Source organism: Tursiops truncatus, chromosome 9 (genome assembly GCF_011762595.2).
Source record: "Tursiops truncatus isolate mTurTru1 chromosome 9, mTurTru1.mat.Y, whole genome shotgun sequence".
Classification (NCBI taxonomy): domain Eukaryota; kingdom Metazoa; phylum Chordata; class Mammalia; order Artiodactyla; family Delphinidae; genus Tursiops; species Tursiops truncatus.
In genome coordinates, this window is record NC_047042.1 from 100,305,627 (window position 1) to 100,327,139 (window position 21,513).

General features: G+C 39.5%; 1 protein-coding gene across 8 annotated transcripts in view; it reads right to left on the reverse strand.

The window, feature by feature from the left end:
- The window catches only part of KMT2C (lysine methyltransferase 2C), a 294,243-nt gene that overhangs the window by 156,720 nt on the left and 116,010 nt on the right, over nt 1–21,513 (reverse strand). For all 8 annotated transcript variants that reach the window (XM_033863531.2, XM_033863536.2, XM_033863533.2 and 5 more), the window contains 2 exons: nt 19,215–19,363; nt 18,139–18,248 (listed from right to left, as the gene is read on the reverse strand). In XM_033863531.2, the coding sequence (XP_033719422.1) occupies nt 18,139–18,248; nt 19,215–19,363 (259 nt within the window). The remainder of the gene's footprint in view (nt 1–18,138; nt 18,249–19,214; nt 19,364–21,513) is intronic.

Consider the following 21,513-nt stretch of genomic DNA (forward strand, 5'->3'; position numbering starts at 1 on the left):
GGCAAAATTAAGATTATATAAGTATTTATCCACTAAGAGACAAAACAAATTTCCACGAATTTTAAAAAACTGTTGTTATTATTCAAAATATGATAATCATTGAATATAATTTGGGGGGTAACACAAGACTACTAATAAGAATAATGGATTTGAAGGGAGGATAACATTTCACTTAACTGGAGTTCAAAGCTATACTTCTCTATCATAAAAATGGACTGTGAATGTTCATCTGTTCATTCTCATATACAATGAAATTTTACATACCCATCCTTTTTAAAATATGTATGTATGTATGTATGTATGTATGTATGTTTGGCTGCGCGAGGTCTTTGTTGCAGCACACTGGCTCTTCGTTGCAGCATGCAGAGTTCTTAGTTGCAGCATGCATGCAGGATCTAGTTCCCCGACCAGGGATCGAACCTGGGGGCCCTGCATTGGGAGCTCAGAGTCTTACCCACTGGACCACCAGGAAGTCCCTTCATGTCCATCTTTGAAAAAATCTTTTCACACACAGGTACCGCCACATACTGATATCTATCCACAAACATATTTCATTTTAGCATATTCATCTTTGAAGGGCACTTATAAAATTGTATTAGAGTCTTGATCTTTGCTTTTAGCATGTAATTATATTTCAATTAAAGCACAGGTTCAAGCCTCTCAATTACACAGTTAAATGTATTTTGAAATAAGGAAATTTCCTTTGTACTTGCCTCAAGGACCAAAAACTGCTATTGGAACTGTAGTTTGATCTTGGAAAATATTTCTGTACCAAATCTATGTGTGGGAATGGAGATCTTGCTTTTTATTTTAAATTTTGATGGCATGAAAAGTGTATAAAGCAGCTTGACATTACCTGTGATTCGAACACTGGCTGTTGTACAAATGAATTTACCATGGTGTAAGTTTCACGTAAAAGCAGTGCTCTGCCTTTTAATTTTAGGTTGAGTTCATTAGGAAATATTATCAAGACTGTAACGAAAGTTAACTTCCAAATCCATTAAGTATTTGGTTTACAGTTTAAGGGCAATCTTCTTATTCAGAAAAATTTAATCTCAACCCCAAGTTTTAAAAATTGTAATAAAATATTGCCACTGCTCAGTCATCAAACTGCTGCATACATAGTAGGGCAATCTGTACATTCAGCTTTTATTTCTAACAAAAAGTCCTAGAATTGAGATAGTGACATCCAGAAGAGCAAATGAAACTCACCACTGACTCTATTAGTTTAACAACCCATTTATGACAGACTTTAAAATTCTCTGCAAAGTGCCTCCTAATGAATGAATACAATGAATAAACACAGGTTTTTAAACACTGTTATGTTTTAACAAGTTTTGTAAATGTGTCAAACTCAGGCCTTTTTCTGCTCCATGCTTATTTTTACCACTATTTATTGTACACATCTGAGCAGATTTCACTTCGGTTTATACCGAAACAGTGTTTTCTCAACTTCTTTGAAAATATTTTCTCTGTAGTTGTTTCCTGCAGGCTATTCATAAAGACTAATTCTTCAGTCACTTCAAATGAGCACTGGCTGCTAGAATAAACAACTGAGCAGTACTGTAACATCTACTGACTCATCAAGAACCTATAAAAACCACTAGAGACCATCTGCCTTGTTTCTTAAATGATTACTGGTATTACTCAGAGTGTCCTCAACTTTTAAAACAACTGTTCTTACTGAAAGGCTAATAGTCATAAGTTTATTTGCTGTGCACACATTTCTTTGACTGCTACAGTCAAACACGATTTAATGAACCTCCACTGAGCTTTCCTTACTTGGCTAACAAATGGGCCACTCAGAAACTTACTTTAGTTACAACTCATTTTCATTCTTCATTTTTGTAAAGGACTTGTGCCATGATTAGATAGTCCATTTTAACTTACTCTTTTTTCTGATCATCACTTTCCTGTGAGTTGGGATTAGTGTGATGTGTGCTCAGTCGGGTATTACTGACATATAGTGTATTATTTTAGCACAACTGCAGTGTCTCAGCTTAATAAATATAATGCATTGCCATCTAATCTGACAACAGAATCCACTCCACTATGCCTCAAAAGCACTATATATGAAGTCCACTCTTCTTTTTTTTCTTCTTCAACATGAAAGGTATGGACCAGTAATTAAAAAAGATGCCAAGGGAACACACGTGGCAATCAAAAACTGATGAGTTATAACTGTGCCACTGTGGTTCGTAGCATGCCTACAGCAATGCAGAGCATATGTGGTCTCTGCAGCAACAACTCAGCTGTCACTGTAGGGCAACAGGAACCACAGAAAATATGCAATTGTTCCAATAAAACATATTTATGGACACTAAAATTTGATTTCCATGTGTTATGAAATACACTTTTAACTTTTTTAACACTTTAAAATGTAAAACTTATCTTGGCTTCTGGACCACACAAACACAGGTGGTGGACTGGATCTGATGATCAGGGCATGCATAAACTAACTTCTAATGTAGCCTTTAGGGGTCCCAAATGAAAGTCTGTTATATTAATGGCCCCTAAACCCTAATTTTGTCTTCCCAGCTCTATAGATTGCCAGAAACTCTTCCCAGCTTTCGAGACCTATAGCTGGTCTTTTATGAACTAAATAAATGCCTCAAAGGAAAAGAGGAAGTTTATGTCAGGCTGACCTCTTGACATAATGCTTCCCTCTGGGTTCTCACTCCCTCGGACAATTCTCTAATGCCTTTAAATATTTCTTTGAAAACAGATTTTATCCAGCTTTTCTAGTTATTCACAGTGGTAGAGGTGACCTACTACAAGTTTGTCTGCGGCAAGTAGAGATGAAAGTAATACATGCCCGACCACATATCAAGACTTACTATAAAGCTATAGTAACCATGACAGTTTGACATTGTCACTGGGATATATAAATATACAAACAAACCAAAATAGAGAGCTTAGAAACAATCCATACATTTACTGAACATCTGCTAAATGACAGAGGTTATTTTTCAAATGAGGGGGGGAAAGGAACGAGGTTTCGATAAATGATGCAGTAACAACTGGCTCTCCATATGTGAGAAAATGAACTCCTGTATCACAGTACATTAAAAAACCACGTAAATAGGGCTTCCCTGGTGGCGCAGTGGTTAAGAGTCCGCCTGCCGATACAGGGGACACGGGTTCGTGCCCCGGTCTGGGAGGATCCCACCTGTTGCGGAGCAGCTGGGCCCATGGGCCATGGCCGCTGAGCCTGCGCGTCCGGAGCCTGTGCTCCGTAACGGGAGAGGCCACAGCAGTGAGAGGTCCGCGTACCACACACACACACAAAAAAAACACGTAAATGTTAGGGCAAAACTATAGAAATGAACTTCTGAAATACATTTTCAGGGATACATTAGAAATTACTAAGAGTGTTTTACTTAAAAAAAAAATACATCATCATTCAAAATTCAAAACATTCTAAAGGGTATACAACCAAAAGTCACTTTGTGTAGAGCTACACAGGATAAATTCCGTAGAGGCAAAGAATTTTACCAGTTTCCTGTGTAGCCTTCAAATAATATTTTATGCACATGTAAGTTCATGACATTCTCTGCCCCCACCTCACGTTTTACATCAAAGGGATTCTTTATAACATCAGAGTACCACCACTTACTTCATCACAAAGGTAAGTTCATTTCTTTATATCAAACTTAATTAAAACTAAAAAGAATGATTAAAAAGAATATACAGGGCTTCCCTGGTGGTGCAGTGGTTGAGAGTCCGCCTGCCGATGCAGGGGACACGGGTCCAAGCCCTGGTCCGGGAAGATCCCACATGCCGCGAAGCAAATAAGCCTGTGCACCACAACTACTGAGCCTGCGCTCTAGAGCCCGCGAGCAACAACTACTGAAGCCCGTGTGCTTAGAGCCCGTACTCTGCAAAAAGAGAAGCCACTGCAATGAGAAGCCCACACACCGCAACAAAGTGTAGCTACCGCTCTCAGCAACTAGAGAAAACCCGCGTGCAGCATCGAAGACCCAATGCAGCCAAAAATTAAATAAATTAATACAATAAAATTAATTTTTTAAGAAAAGAAACTTCATTAATGAAATTCCTCAGTTTGGAATGCAAAGTTAAGGACATTTTCCATTTCCATTTCCCACTATCCACCACCCTACTTATTCACCAGTTATTCTCATATGTGACATTCTTCCAGAATCCACATACCCCCAAATTTTGTTCAAGATGATCCTTTGTCTATCACACTCCATGACTTCAGACTATACTACAAATCTACAGTAATCAAAACAGTATGGTTCTGGCAAAAAACAGACATGTAGATCAATGGAACAGAATAGAGAGCCCACATAGTTATGGCCCATTAATCTACGACAGAGGAGGCAAGAACATACAATGGAGAAAAGACAGTCTCTTCAGTAACTAGCGATGGGAAAACTGGACATGTAAAAGAATGATATTAGGGCTTCCCTGGTGGCACAGTGGTTAAGAATCCGCCTGCCAATGCAGGGGACACAGGTTCAAGCCCCAGTCCAGGAAGATCCCACATGCCGTGGAGCAACTAAGCCCGTGAGCCACAACTACTAAGCCCGCATGCTACAACTACTAAAGACCGCACGCCTAGAGCCCATGCTCTGCAACAAGAGAAGCCACCGCAACGAAGCGTAGCCCCCACTCGCCACAACTAGATAAAGCCCGCGCGCAGCAACAAAGACCCAATGCGGCCAAAAATAAATAAATAAAATAAATTAATATTTTTTGAAAAGAATGATATTAGAACAATTTCCTCACACCATATACAAAAGTAAACTCAAAATGGATTACAGAAGTAAATGTAAGACCTGAAACAATAAAACTTCTAGAATAGAAAATAGGCAGCACACTCTTTGACATAAATCACAGCAATTTTTTTAGATCTGTCTCCAAAGACAAAAGTAATAAAGGCAAAAATAAACAAATGGGACCTAATTATAACTTTTGCACAGCAAAGAAAACCATCAACAAAACGAAAACACAACCTACTGAACAGGAGAAAATATTTGCAAATAGTATAACAGATAAGGAGTTAAAATCCAAAATTTATAAACAGCTCATAAAAAATATCAAAAACAAGGACCCCAATTTAAAAAATGGACAGAAGACTGGAATAAATATTTTTCCAAAGACATACAGATGGCCAACAGGCACATAAAAGGCTCAATGTCTTTAATCATCAGAGAAATGCACATCAAAACCACAATGAGACATCAATCACTTCACACTTGTAAAAATGGCTATCATCAAAAAGACTACAAATAACAAATAGAAGACCCTTTGTCTAGATATCCTATGTTAACCTATTGAAACTTAGCCCATCCTCTAAACACCGTCTTAAATATTTCCTACTTTTAAAACATTTTCAGTTTCCCTCAGTCAAAATATGTTTCAATAACAGACACTGTTAATTAACTTACAAAACATCCATTCTGCCTTCTTCCTTCCTAAGGTTCTCAATTTTGTTCAGATAGCCACACTCCTCTAAGCAGCAATGAGCTTTAGAGGGGTAGGTACCATCCCTAGCCCCAGAGAAGAATCACAGAGTCTTACCAAAGGGTGGTTGTCCCAACACTTGTACTGTTCATTGGTTTAAAGCATATCATGGGAGGTAATTCTAGCTAATGAGATGTTAGAAGAAATCTGCTAGGGTAAGAGGAAAGCATATGTAGAGGATTTTCCTTAATTAAAATAATATAGAAAAGGTTCTATTTTTTTCTGTCTCTGAATGTTATACAATGAGGGTATGACCCCTGGAGCTCCTGCCCACCATCTTGATTATGAGAGAAACTGGACCAAGATGCTGTGGATGCACAATGTAAGGACAGTATAAGAACCTGGCAACTTGGCATCATGAAGCCACTGAACTACTCATCACCCTAACTTCTCATTTCCTACTGTGAAAAATCCATCACCCAACAAGGTAAAATTCACAGTGCCTGACATCCAAGTAAATATTACTAGGCACACAAAGAAGTAGGAAAACACAATCCAAATGGAGAACAATCTTCAAAACTGACCCCAAATGAACAGAGATGTTAAAATTACCAGATAAGGGGCTTCCCTGGTGGCGCAGTGGTTGAGAGTCTGCCTGCCGATGCAGGGGACACGGGTTCGTGCCCCAGTCCAGGAAGATCCCACATGCCGCGGAACGGCTGGGCCCGTGAGCCATGGCCGCTGAGCCTGCGCATCCGGAGCCTGTGCTCCGCAACGGAAGAGGCCACAACAGTGAGAGGCCCGCGTACCGCACACACACACGAAAAAATTACCAGATAAGGACATTAAAACAGCTCTTATAAGTGTATTGAATATGTTCAAAAGGCTAAATAGAGACATGGAAGATATAAAAAGGCCCAAATCAAACTTCATAAAATAAAACCACCTAAGATGAAATTACCTTGGATATGACTAACAGCAGATTGGAAATTGCAGAAGAAAAGATTAGTGAACAACTCAACAACGATTTAGAAAAACAAACAATTCAATTTAAGAATGGGCAGCGGAGCTAAATAAACACTTTTCCAGAGAATACATACAGATGGCCAATAGGCACATGAAAAGATGTTCGACATCACTAAGTATTACGCAAATCCAAATCAAAACGACAATGAGATATCTATCACCTCACGTCTGTTAAAATGGCTATTAACAGAAAGATAATAACAAGTGGTGGCAAGGATGTGGCAAAAAGGGGACCCTCATACACTTTTGGCAGTAATGTAAGCTGGTGTGGTCACTATGGAAAACAGTATGGACATTCCGCAGAAAATTAAAAATAGACCTAACGGGGCTTCCCTGGTGGTGCAGTGGTTGGGAGTCCGCCTGCCGATGCAGGGAACGCGGGTTCGTGCCCCAGTCCGGGAGGGTCCCGCGTGCCGCGGAGCGGCTGGGCCCGTGAGCCATGGCCGCTGGGCCTGCGCGTCCGGAGCCTGTGCTCCACAGCGGGAGAGGCCGCAGCAGTGAGAGGCCCGCGGACCACAAAAATTAAATAAATAAATAATAGACCTAACGTATGATCCAGCTATTCTACTTACCAATACAAAAACACAAATTCAAAAATATATATGCATCCATATGTTTATCGCAGCATTATTTACAACAGAAAGATAAGGAAACAACCTAATAAGTGCTCATAGGTGGATGAGTGGCTAAAGAAGATATGGTATATATCTACAATAGAATACTACACGGCCATTTATTTAAAAAACAAAAAAAAAAAAGATGAAATCTTGTAGTTTGTGATGTGGATGGACCTTGCAGGTATTATGCTAAGTTAAGTAAGTCGAACAGAGAAAGACAAATACAGTATGATATCACTTACGTGTGGAATCTAAAAATAAATAAATAAAAATAAAATAAATGAACAAATCAAACCAAATCAAAGCACAAAGATACAGAGAACAGAGTAATGGTTACTATAGTGGAAGGGAGTTTGTGGAGAGCAAAATGGGTAAAGGGGGTCAGCTGTACGGTGACAAATGGAAACTAAACTTTTGGAGGTGGGCACACTGTAGTGTATACAGAAGTCAAAATATAATGTTGTAGGGACTTTCCTGGTGGCGCAGTGGTTAAGAATCCACCTACCAATGCAGGGGACACAAGTTCGAGCCCTGGTCTGGGAAGATCCCACATGCTGCGGAGCAACTAAGCCCATGCACCACAACTACTGAGCCTGCGCTCTAGAGCCCGTGAGCCACAACTACTGAATCCCACGCACCTAGAGCCCATGCTCTGCAACAAGAAAAGCCACTGCAGTGAGAAGCCTGCACACCGCAACAAAGAGTAGCCCCCGCTCGCCGCAACTAGAGGAAGCCCGCGTGCAGCAACGAAGACCCAACGCAGCCCAAAATAAATAAATAAATAAATAATTTTTTTAAAAAAGGTATCTGTTTACTCAAAAATAACAATACCCTATGGAGTTTATAACATGTGGAAGTCAAATACACATGACAGCAATAGCACAAAGTCCAGGAGGGGGAAATGGAAGGAAATGGAAGTACACTTTTATTATACAGACAACTACATAATATCACTTCAGGGTAGACTGTGGTAAGTGAAAGATGCACACTATAAACCCTAAAGCAACCAATAAAATAACAAAACAAGGGTTACAGGAATACCTTGTAGATACCACATGTTCAATTCCAGACCACCAAAATAAAGCAAGTTACACAATTTTTTTTTCTTTCCCAGAGCATATAAAAGTTATGTTTACACAATACTGTAGTCTATTAAGTGGGCAATAGCATTCTGTCTAAAAAACAACGTACATACCTTAATTTTAAAATGCTTTATTACTGGGCTTCCCTGGTGGCGCAGTGGTTAAGAATCCACCTGCCAATGCAGGGGACATGGGTTTGAGCCCTGGTCTGGGAAGATCCCACACGCCATGGAGCAACTAAGCCCGTGCACCACAACTACTGAGCCTGTGCTCTAGAGCCCGCGTGCTACAACTGCTGAGCCCGCAAGCCACAACCACTGAAGCCCACAAGCGAGCCACAACTACTGAAGCCCGTGCGCCTAGAGCCTGTGCTCTGCAACGAGAAGCCACCACAATGAGAAGCCCGCACACTGCAAGGAAGAGTAGCCCCACTCACCACAACTGGAGAAAGCCCACGTGCAGCAAAAAAGACCCAATGCAGACATAAATTAATAAATTAATAAATAAATTAAAATGCTTTATTGCTAAAAACTGCTAACCATCATCTGTGCCTAAAGCAAGTCACAATCTTTTTGCTGGTGGCTGCTGTGTGATGGGGTGGCGGTTGCCAAAGGCAGGGTGGTGTGGCAAGCTTTTAACATAAGACGGCAGTGAAGTCTGGAAAGTCAACTGACTCTTCCTCCCACAAACAATTTCTCAAGCATGCAACGCCGTTTGATAGCATTTTACCCACAGTAGAACTTCTTTCCAAATTGGAGTCAATCCTCTCAAATCCTGCCGCTGCTTTATCAACGAAAGTAAGACTCATGTAATATTCTAAATCCTTTGCTGTCATTTCAATAATCTTCATAGCATCTTCACCAGGAATAGATTCACTGTCAAGAAACCACTTTCTTTGCCCATCAATAAGAAGCAACTCCTTATCTGCTCAAGTTTTATCATGAGATTGCAGCATTTTAGTCAACACCTTCAGGTTCCACTTCTGATTCTAGTTCTCTTGCTGTTTCCACCACATCTGCAGTTACTTCCCCCACTGAAGTCCTAAACCCCTCAAAGTCACCTATGAGGGCTGGAATCAACTTCTTCCAAACTCCTGTTAATGCTGAGATGTTGACCTCTTCCCACGAATCATGAATAGTCTTAATGGTATCTACAATGGTGAGTTCTTTCCAGAAGGTCTTCAAGTGACTTTGCCCAGATCCATCAGAGGAATCACTATCTCTGGCAGCTACAGCCTTACGAAATGTATTTTCTTAAATAATAAGACTTGAAAGTCAGAATTACTCTTTGATCCATAAGCTGCAGAATGGATGTGTTCACAGGCATGAAAACAACATAAATCTCATTGCACGTCTCCATCAGAGCTCTTGGGTGACAAGGTGCACTGCCAATGACCAGTAGTATTTTGAAAGGAATCTTTTTTTCTGAGCAGTAGGTGTCAAGAGTGGGCTTAAAATATTCAGTAAACCATGTTGCAAACAGATGTGGTGTCATCCAGGCTTTGTTGCCCCACTTATAGAGCACACACAGAATAGATCTGGCATAATTCTTAAGGGCCCTAGCATTTTTTGGAATGGTATATAAGCATTGGCTTCAGCTTAAAGTCACCAGTTGCATTAGCCCCTAACAAGAGAGTCAGCCTGTCCTTTGAAGATTTGAAGTCAGATACCGACTTCTCCTCTCTAGTATGAAAGTCCTTGATGGTGTCTTCTTCCAATAGAAGGCTGCTTTGTCTACACTGAAAATCTGCTGTTTGCTGTAGGCACCTTCATTATAATTATCTTACCTAGATCTTCTGGATGACCTACAGCTTCTCCATCAGCACTTGCACTTTTATGTTACGGAGATGGCTTCTTTCCTCAAACCTCATGAACCAACCTCTGCTAGCTCCAAGGTGTTTTTCTGCAGCTTTACCACCTCTCTCAGCCTTTATAGATTTCAAAAGAATTAGGGCCTTGCTCTGGATTAGGCTTTGGCTTCAGGGAACGTTGTGGCTGGTCTGACCTTCTGTACCGAACACTAAAACTTTCTCCATAACTGCAATAAGGCTGTGTTGCTTTCTTGTCGTTCGTGTCTTCACTGGAGGAGCACTTTTAATTTCTTTTAAGAGCTTTCCTTTGCATTCACAGCCTGGCTAAACTGTTTGACACAAGAGGCCTAGTTTTCAGCCTATCTCAGCCTTCCACACGTCTTCCTCACTCAGCTTCATCATTTCTAGCTATTGATTTAAAGTAAGAGACATTGAGAGTCTTCCTTTCACTTGAACACTTAAAGACCACTGTAGGGTTATTAACACAACTAATTTCAATACTGTTGTGTCTCAGGGAATAGGGAGGCCTGAGGAGAGGAAGAAAGACAGGGGAACAGCCAGTGGGTGGGGCAGTCAGAACACACAGAACATCTATGGATTCAGTTCGCTGTCTTATGTGGGTATAGTCTGTAGCACCCCAAAACAATGACAATAGCATCATCAAAGGTTACCAATCACAGATCACCATAACACATATAATAATACTGAAAAACTGTGAAATACTGTGAGAATTACCAAAATGTGACACAGGGTCATGAAGTGAGCAAATGCTGTTGGGAAAAAATGGCAGTGATAGACTTACTTGATGCAGAGTTGCCACAAACCTTCAATTTGTAAAAAAACAGAATACCTGCAAAGTGCAATAAAGCAAGGCGCAATAAAATAAGGTATGCCTGTATAGGTAATAATCCAGCAAAGGAGATAAAATGGAATCACAAAAAACTTCAACCCAAAAGAATGCAGGAAAAAGGAAACAAAGAACAGATGGACACAAAGTGGGGTGGAGGGGCTTAAGTGTATGTAGCCTAAGTACTACAAATAAAAAAGCAGAGACTGCCAGGTTAGATTTTTTTAAAACCTGCTGCCTGTAAGAAACACACATTAAGTATAAAAATATAATAGGGTAAAATAAAAGGATGGAATGATATACCATATTTACACTAATCAAAAGAAAGTTAGAATGGATATATTAATATCAAAGTAGATTTCAGAGTCAAATACAGGATTTTTCTGTTACAGTCAAAAGTGTCCTTATCGGAGGGTAAGTTGGGACAAAGTGAGAGAGTGGCATGGACATATATACACTACCAAACGTAAAACAGATAGCTAGTGGGAAGCAGCCGCACAGCACAGGGAGATCAGTTCGGTGCTTTGTGACCACCTAGAGGGGTGGGATAGGGAGGGTGGGAGGGAGACGCAAGAGGGAGGAGATATGGGGATATATGTATACGTATAGCTGATTCACTTTGTTATAAAGCAGAAACTAACACACCACTGTAAAGCATTTATACTCCAATAAAGATGTTAAAAAAAAAAGTGTCCTTATCAATATCTCTCCTCTGATCAAAGTTAAAAGTTATTTTATATACCACTAGAGCACCTATCACAGCCTCCCTATGATGTGGAATAATTCATTGTTGCAAACTAACAAGCAAATACTATAGTTATACAGACAGAAATATGTTGAAATTGAGACACAATCCAATCTTATTTCCGTGCAAAAGAAGGGTTAAAACAGCATTCCTGATACTACTATCCTTAGAAAGGCCTGCTTACATAGGTGGCATCTAGGAAGTTGGCTTTTGGAGGGCTCCCAGGGTTGCCTATGTGATAAGGGCAGTTTACTGTGCCTAGATTATCTGTGCAAACAATATGGTTTTCCTTCTGGTACGTGCTGGGCAGAGGGTGCATACATGACTAGCCCCAGTAAAGACCTTGAGCCTCTCCGGGCAGAAGCACCATGCACATGCTGCCCTATCTGTACTGCTGGAGGAAGAGGGAGCTCTGCATGCCCCTCACAGGCGGAAGCACCTAAGGAAGCCTGCACAGGGGGTCTTCCAGACTTCATCAAGGTCTTTCTCCATTCAGATCTTTTCATCGGGCTTCCCTGGTGGCACAGTGGTTGAGAGTCCGCCTGCCGATGCAGTGGACACAGGTTCGTGCCCCGGTCTGGGAAGATCCCACATGCCGCGGAGCGGCTGGGCCCGTGAGCCGTGGCCGCTGAGCCTGCGCGTCCGGAGCCTGTGCTCCGCAACAGGAGAGGCCACAACAGTGAGAGGCCCACGTACACCAAAAAAAAAAGATCTTTTCATTTTGCATCTTTAGCACATAAAGGCAACAAGTCTTAGCCATAATTAGAACTCTGTGCTGAGTCCCATGAGTCCTAGTCAGTCTCCAAGGTAGAAGTATCTTGTGGACCCCTGAGCACAAACAGAGAATTCAGATATGTGAACGTTTCCTTCCTCTTAAAAAACTATAGGGCAAAATGAAGAACACATAACTTTGATAATTTTTTAGTTTACATTGCAAAGCACTAGGATTATATAAAAAATAGCAGTATTAGACAACATTATTCATAAAGTAGGTACTTGGAGATCATCTTACGTAAAGATACAGACCATATTTAAAACGATCTTATATAAACCTACTTTCAGTTTACAGGGGAGGGGTGTGGACAGAGACTTTTACTGTACATTGTTAAAATTACATTACACTGCTTGTTTACATTCTTAATGTGTACTTCCACCTTATATAGAAAAGCTATTTTTGTCCTCTTTTTCAGTCTACAACAAGAACCCAAAATATTAGAAACTTACAACTCTTCTTGCAGAACTTAGGTGGTTTTTGCACAAAGACAACTGGCACAAAATCAGTAGAATACAATGGAATTGCAATATGGGATTGTGAGGGCTTCCCTGGTGGCGCAGTGGTTAAGAATCTGCCTGCCAATGCAGGGGACACGGGTTCGAACCCTGGTCCGGGAAGATCCCACATGCCACGGAGCAATTAAGCCCGTGCGTCACAGCTACTGAGCCCGCGCTCTAGAGCCCGCGAGCCACAGCTACTGAGCCCATGCGCGTAGAGCCCGTGCTCCACAACAAGAGAAGCCAAGCCACTGCAATGAAGAGTAGCCCCTGCTCGCCACAACTAGAGAAAAACCCGTGCACAGCACGGAGACCCAACGCAGCCAAAAAATTAAAAAAAGAAAAAATATGGGGTTGTGGCACATGATGAGGGTGAAGAAAGCATGAGAAATTATCAGTCTAAGTGGAGAGATGTTGTAAGTAATGTTTTAATGTTTTATTTATAGAGTAAGGCTGAACATTTGATTCAGAACTAGTTAAATAATGGAAATATGTGTTGGAGGTTTATGGGATATTTCTTTGGGGGGCAATGAGCGAAGTGCTGGAAAGAGGGGCGTTAGGTAAATAAATGATCAAACATCTGTAGAATTCAGGATTAAAGTATTCCCTTGGTAATATTCAAATTATCCAGATTTCCAAGTTGTTGGTAGCACCCCCAGGGCTCCAAAGAGGAAATTAAAAGAGAAACGCCATTACCTTTCCTGAAATACAGGTTGTAGTTTAGCATATTCTCCCATCTAGCAAAAAATAAATAAAGTTCCCTGTGGGAAAACTGAAAAACAATCTGTGGGACATTCCGGAAAAACTAAACTGCTTGATAATGCATGCCATTTAACAATGGAGGAAATATATTAAATGTATTAGTTTTAAAATAGAAATAATATTTCCTGATTACGGGGGGGGGGGGGGGGGGGGCGGGGCGGGGATTTGCCAGCCTCGGCACCAGGGGAGCTGGGTCCTGCCTGTGCAGTGCAGGTGGTTCGCAGCGCCACTAGGTGCCAGTAGCACACTCCCCTCCCTTGGAGCACAGCACTCAGTATTGCCCTTCACTGGCAAACTCCACTCATGCATACATTTACCCCATAAATGACTCCCTTGTGTTCCAGGTACTTTGTCAGGCACTAGAGATAAAATGACAAACCAACACATACAGTATTCATGCCCTCGTGATGCCTACAGCCCTAGTGGGGGGACCAAAGGTAATTAAATACTCACAGAAACAACATAAATTTACAAATGTTGCTAAGTGACATAAAGGAGAGATACATATTCCAATGACGATGTATATTAAGGACACGTGCTCAAATATTTCTTATTTAAAGATGCAGACAATCCAAAAGTTTAGAGTACTGCAACCCCCCATCTGAGCTTTGTATCTTGTTCTTTTCCATCATTAAAAGATTGAAAGGTCCGATGCTAACTTCAGTTTATTTCAGTATCTGTCAAAGGCTTTTAAAAAAAATGATTCTCGGGCTTCCCTGGTGGCGCAGTGGTTGAGAGTCCGCCTGCCGGTGCAGGGGACGCGGGTTCGTGCCCCGGTCCGGGAAGATCCCACATGCCGTGGAGCGGCTGGGCCCGTGAGTCATGGCCGCTGAGCCTGCGCGTCCGGAGCCTGTGCTCCGCAACGGGAGAGGCCACAACAGTGAGAGGCCCGTGTACCACAAAAAAAAAAAAAAAAAAAAATGATTCTCACAAAAATAGGGAGATCTAAACAAAAGTACATATTTCTACAACCATTTTTCAATCCCAACCAAAATTATCAAAAATTAGCCAGTAGATTTTCACCTTCCAAAGTAAAAAAATATTAATTTTTAACAAAGGGGTTTAAAACATCCATAAACTCTTTAGAATATTTTAATCAGGAAATTCTGTGTCCAGGATTTTTTGGCAACCAATGTGAGAATATTTTTGTTGTTTGATTACAAACTTTCACTGTTTCTGGCAATAAACTACCAATAGAAATAGTTCCAAACATCTGTTCTCAAAATGCTCAACCCTCAGCACATGTTTCTGTGAAAAGTCATTACATTCTTATTGTTGAAACACCACCTGAAGAGGCAGATGAAGTGTTTATTTTCTTTGAAAACAGAGGTAGATATAATACATTCAGCCATGTCATCCTAATAACGGTCGACAAATTTTTAACATCTGCTTTTTGGTAAAATAAAAGCCTGTTCTAAGTTCAACAGCACTTTTACACACTTTGCCCCTGGGGGACCTTTTAAGACATCAAAGATTTTTCATTTTCACACCACCCCACCCCAGCTCTTACGTAGGACTGTAAAGATTTACTCTATTTTAGAGGGGTTCTTTTGACAATTATAAATTTATAAGCGTATATAAAATTGACCACACTGGTGACCTCCTTTAATACTTTGGCACTTACTTGTGACTTCTTTCTTGTAACTATGAATGACTCCATGAATGACCTTTAGGGCTATTCACTTAGGCTACAAGTATTTATTGAGGAATGACCAAAAGAGAAAAAGATCCTTTTCAGAAGGGCACTATTATCTAGTGAGGAGAGACAGACAAGGTTATTAAGTAAATATACACTGTGTTAGATGCTGGTAAGTACGGAGGAGAGAACAATCCAGCGGGGGTGTGATGGGAGGAGGAGACTCCTGAAATTTTCAATAGGGAGCCCAGCAAAGCCCTCACAGATTAGGTAACTTCAATAAATACCTAAAGGAAATGAGGGAGGAAGCCATGCATGTAGGGAACAGGGACTGCAAAGGCCTAGAGGTGGACAGTTTTGAGGAAGACCAAAGAGATCACTGAGGCTGAAGGAAGCGAGGGAGGGGAAGGGCACTTGTGGGAGTGGTGAAGATGGTGGAGGCCTTGCCAGTCAGGAAGGACTGGCTTTTTTCCTCTTAGTGAAACGGGAAGTCACTGAAGAGTGTTAGGCGGAGAAGTGATGTGACTTGACCTACGCTACTTATCTCTTTTATCAATTTATTTATCAGTGTGGCTCATTCCATGGATGAAACCCCAAGACTTATCATTATTTTCTGTTACTGCTCAAATTGGTCCAGCTCTTAGGGGCTCCTTCAGGTTGGCTCCTGTGCTTGAGTCCCCATCTCTCTGAGCATTTCCTTGCTTTCTGGCACCTCATCTTGTATCTTCCCTGCACCATGAGCCACTTTTCAAGGAGCTCTGGTCCTTTTCATTGGAGAACACTGGTTAGAAACCAAGATCTAGGCACTAGATGTGCTCACTGCTACCAGAAGTCACTACTTCTAGGCCTTCACAGGGGACAGAGCTAGGAGATAAATGCAGCATACTAACACATGCATACACACATACCTATATTTCTGTATCTTTCCATATAAATATTAAAAACCTTAAGTTTATATTGATATCTCCATTCTAACACCACAAAAATCATTTTAGAATTTTACTCACTCGATTACAGCAGGTATGTGCATGTATATGCAGGGGTTTTTTTTTGTCTTTAGCTTTACGGGTATCCAGTCAAGACACTACTTTTCAGTTGCTTAGTTTTTTCCCTACCCCTGTCATTGTGAATTCTGCTATCCCGTTTTAGGTTCCCCCATAGCCCAGATGGCTGTAGTTGCTTATTCAGGGGTAGGTGAAACATTCTAATGGTTCTAAGAGTCAGAGCTATACAAAAAGATATATCTGAGAAGTGTCGCACCACATCCCTGCTACACGGATCCCACTCCTGTCTTCCACCCACCTTTTAGAGACAGGTAACCAATCTCTCTACTTCCTGGCTTATTCTTCCTGTGTTTCTTTTCCACAAATGTGCATATGCATGTATACTTTCTTACATCTCATTCCTTCCTACATAAAGTGTTGCACACCATAAGTGGTCTTTTGCACTTTTTTATTCCACTTAAAAGTATATATTGGAAACTACTTTGTATTAATTAGTTCATAAAAATATTCCTCATAGTATTTTTTACAGCTGCACAGTATTCTACTGTATGAACCATACCACGGTCTAGTCAACCATTCTATTATGTGTGGTCAGAGGTTCTTTCCAATATTTTGCAAACTGAACAATGCTGTTAATGTTTTTGTATTATTGGAGGCATATTTTCAGGATAGAATCTCAGAAAGGTCAAAAGATAAGTGCACGTATAGTCTGTTAGGCATTTTGCCAAATTTCTCTCCAGAAGACATGTACCAATTTGCATTCCCACCAATGAGGCATAAGAGTGCCTATTTCCCCACAGCCTTATCAAAACTGAGTTGTTACAGTTCATTTTAGCCTTTGTTCATTGCCTTTCCTATAATGCTTTTCACTGTCACAAAATATTCCAAAACTACTTCTAAAGTAGTTCATGGAAGAAACAGTTCTCACTGATCTATCACAGTCACGATCTGGCCATCTAAGTATGTTCAGACTGTGGAAATTATTTATCGTGCATTATACTGTTCAAAATTTGGTAATGTAAGCCTTTAAATGTAATGTCACATTTCCAAAACAAACACTCTTAACTTGACTACTCCTGAGGTGAGGGTTACTCATCCATATAAAGTAGGTAATTTTGATCATCTGAGTAAAGCAAATGTTATAATAATTGAATAATTAAATCTAAGTCCTTGTCTCAACAATACTTTTGAAATGTTTACCTATATTAAATCTATTAAAGCCCGTATCATTTCTACAGTAAAAAATTCCACTTCTAATATTCCTTTGGAAGGCCTGTTTCACTTCTCCCAAATATACCTGTCAAAAACCAAAGGGAACTTGTAGGCAACAAAGCAATTTCACTTCATAGGGTTTGTTGCCTTTATAGATGGAAGGTAAACGTAGCATTTATTTCTCGATTCAAAATCGCACGAAAATCGCAGTGAAAGCTTTGAAAGATGGCAGACTGTGTGCATGATATTATTTTGGGATAGTGCCAAAAAGACAAACCGAACTGCCAACTTTACTGAAAAGAAATATTTTAATCAATTTTTAAAATAGCAAACAGAGCTAGCTCACACTGTGGACTAAAGATGTCAAATCCTGTCTCTCTTATTTTAAATCTTCGTCAAAGAGTTTTGTCTTAAAGAGTAAGATGTAATCATAGTCAGTAATATCCATTTCTAAGAATTTTAATTTCTGATTTAAATGTAAAATATTTATTTTAAAGATATGCATTTATTGCACAACTTAACATACTATATTCTAGTGGTCTGCACAAGCTACTCTTGGATATAAATTAATAGTTTCCTATTTTAAGGGTGTTTACATGATAGTAATCATTTAATACATCTTGGAAGTGAATCTTTTATGTTGACACAGTAAATGTTATAAAGCTGTTGTTTAAATATGTGTTTCTTCTACTTACTTCTGTGCTCCCTGAGACAACAGCTCTGTCCACGTTCACTAACAACGGTTCTTCCATCTGGCACACCCTCAGTGACCATTCCACACAACGGTGATGAGCCCAACAAGTGCCTAAAATGGTTAAAGTGAAAAGAAGCAACTGAATAAACATTAAACGTATTAACGCTAATAAGTAAAGATGAAAATCCCCCAAATCAATTCAAATGTGTGAATACACGATGGCATCTGATATTTGCGATACCACTAAAGCAGCCCTCCTCGAAATGTATCGTCTAGGAACTTGTTATAAATGCAAATATCAGACCACAACCAAGACCTGCTGAATCAAAAACTCTTGCCATGGTGCCCAGAAATCAACGTGTCAACAAGCCCTCAAGTGATTCTGATGCACAGTGAATTAGTGATTATTCCTTCAACAGAGAAATTCATTTCTAGTCATTTTATTTAACCGTTACTATATTTTATTTGGTGTATTTACATAAAGGAAAATTACTTAATACTTTGTTTCTGACAAATAAGCTACATATACACCTCTATTCCACTGCACCCCACACCAAGAGCCCACATCAATCATCAGTAACAGCTCAGTCTTTCAACTCTCTCTCACAGAGCACCTGAACAATTACACGCAGTTCTTCACTCAAAACCCCAACAGCACCAAATCATGAGTATGGATTACTATACTGCGTTACAGGACATTCACAGGGCTTAGATCTTTACCCTTCACCCCTACTTCAAGTAGACCCAGACTGCCATGTTCCCCAGGTTTTCATAGATCCCTTTAAAATTTCTCTCTCCGAAACTGTCAGATCTCCACGGCACTGCTGCCTACACAAGTGTAAATGCAAACATTTATAAAAGTATCCAGCCCAGTGATGGCCCTGTGCAGATGTTAAATAAGTTAGGTAAACATAATTAGACAATTTATTTTACCTAAGCAGGTATACTTAACAATGACGTTTTTCCAATGTGATAATTATTTCTAGATGAACGGTATGTACTATTAAGTGAATAATTTGCTAAAGTGAAAATGCTTACAGAATCAAAAGGTAGTTATTAATGAAGACTGGCTCATACCTGTAGGGTCAAATAAGGCTTGGACATCAATGGCATCCGGAAGGCCAACCAGACTGAGTTCATCCCATAATTTACCAGCCTGATCATCTGAAGCAGTCTGCGTGCTTACACTTACACAAGGTACTATATTCTGCTGAGGAGACCGTTCCCTGGAAAATAAGATAAAACAAAATGGATGTGAAAGTGATAACAAGTAGAAAATTGTTTCCTTTTATAACGACTTAAATATAATGTATTGCCTAATCAATTTTACTTAGGCATAAACTATCATAAAACAACTTTTAGAATATGTTATTATTCATAGTATAGATATAAAACTGGATAGCTATATTATATAATGTAAGCAACTAAAAACAAAAAAAAAGGTCTCCAAATCCATAAGGAAGTGTTACAAATTACAGTTGCAGACTTATTTTGCCATTTTATATATATATATTTTTACGTGACACTCTAATAGTCTAGTCAGGAACCATATTTTATCACATAAAATGAATATTCCCTTTGGCCTTCCTTAAAGGCTTAGAAAGCAACTTGATCAAATCAGACATCTCTAAGTTGCTTTATGACCAGTGAGGACTCCGCCGCCACAGAGCTGGCAGTTAGGTTACTTCCCAGGGGAAATGAAGACCCACTACAAGTGTGAAGAGGGAGGCAGTGGGAGTGAAATGTGAGCCCTGGAGCCTCCTTGCGGTCCCCTCAGCAATCTCGACAGCTGGACTGTGGCATGATGCTGCAAGTATCCTCTGCTAAGACTTTACCTCACAAACCAGAAGTAAAAAGCAAAAACAAAATAGCTACTAGTGACCTGGGAATAAGGGAAAAAGTGTAACAGCAAAAAGTACAGTATAAAAATGAACACTGAGTAAGTGTTCACTGAATAACATATGGGAGATTTCAAACTCTGAAAGCCCTAAAACTTCATATATGAATTGAGATCAAGAAGTAAACAATGACTACTATTGTGATTAACATTAAACATGGGAAATCAGATGGCTGGCGCTAAGACTTTAATCTTCTCCTGATATCACAGTATTTAACCTGATCATAATTCTGGATTAAATCACTATTGAATATAGATCATAACTCACTGCACTGATGTATGCTGGATATATATCATGATTCCTATTAAGAGAAAATCAGCACAATGACCAGGGTACTAAACTTTTTTATACCTGGAATCATTGAAAGAAAAAAAGTATTAACATATTTCAATAAGTACATTTAAATATCAAACCATATAAAAAATAACCAGTATTTTTTATGTTCAGCAGTAGAAATGCATAGACTTTTTTTTAAGTTTACCATGCTATGCTAACTTCAAATTCTTGTTTTTATAAAATTTGCCCGCAGTGAAATGAGAACAAACCTTCCAGTAAATATAATCTCCATTCCTACAAATACATCTTCACTACTAACTTGCTAATTAGGAGGGAAGAAAGACTAACAGTTCATCTATGAAGACGAATTCATTGTTTTAACATATTTTTTTTACACCCGTAATTTGATGGGGGGACAGGTATAAAAACCCATGGAATGACTAACCAGTCTATTACTAACCAGTTCCCAAGCAGCAGGTTAGTCAAATTTCACCTTCAGGTTTTACAACCAGTCTGTGTGTACATAACATATCAGTAAGATGCTGACACCAACCCTACGGATGAGGAACCCAGCTTCGGAGAGAACATCGAGAGAAGTCAGCTGAAATATTTACATACCCTCCCATTTTAAGTCTAAAAAAAAAGAGGAAATGAATCCTTTATTATATATTCTTATATTTACTGCACCATGAGGGAAAAACTATTTTAAAATACTCCTTTTCAAAATAAAAAATTAACTGGCTGTTTATCTGGTTTATAACTCATTAGCAACATATTTTGTCAATATTTAAAATGATCAAGCTAAAGTAACTGTTTATCCCTAAATGATTTCCAAATTTCATGAACATGCTTTATCCCTAAGGTCCATTAACTGGCTTGTTATCATCACTTAATAACTTGTTAAACTCTTAAGTGTATACAAAGACTTTCATTAAACCAAGGCTATTTTTACATAATTATTTTAGCTCATGAAGTTTTCAGTAAAAATTAACTTAGCTTATAAAATAAATAAATAAATGAAGCCTAACTGTATTTCCCAGAACAGTTGTTTATTAATTGCCATTATTCAAGGCAGAACATGAGGATATACGATATAACCTGGTCCAGTCCAGTAAATTTACTAATGACCGATGGACATAAGTTTTCTGGACTTTTGATATATTTTATTAGAAAGTGAGCTCCCAATTGATCACGAAAGGTAA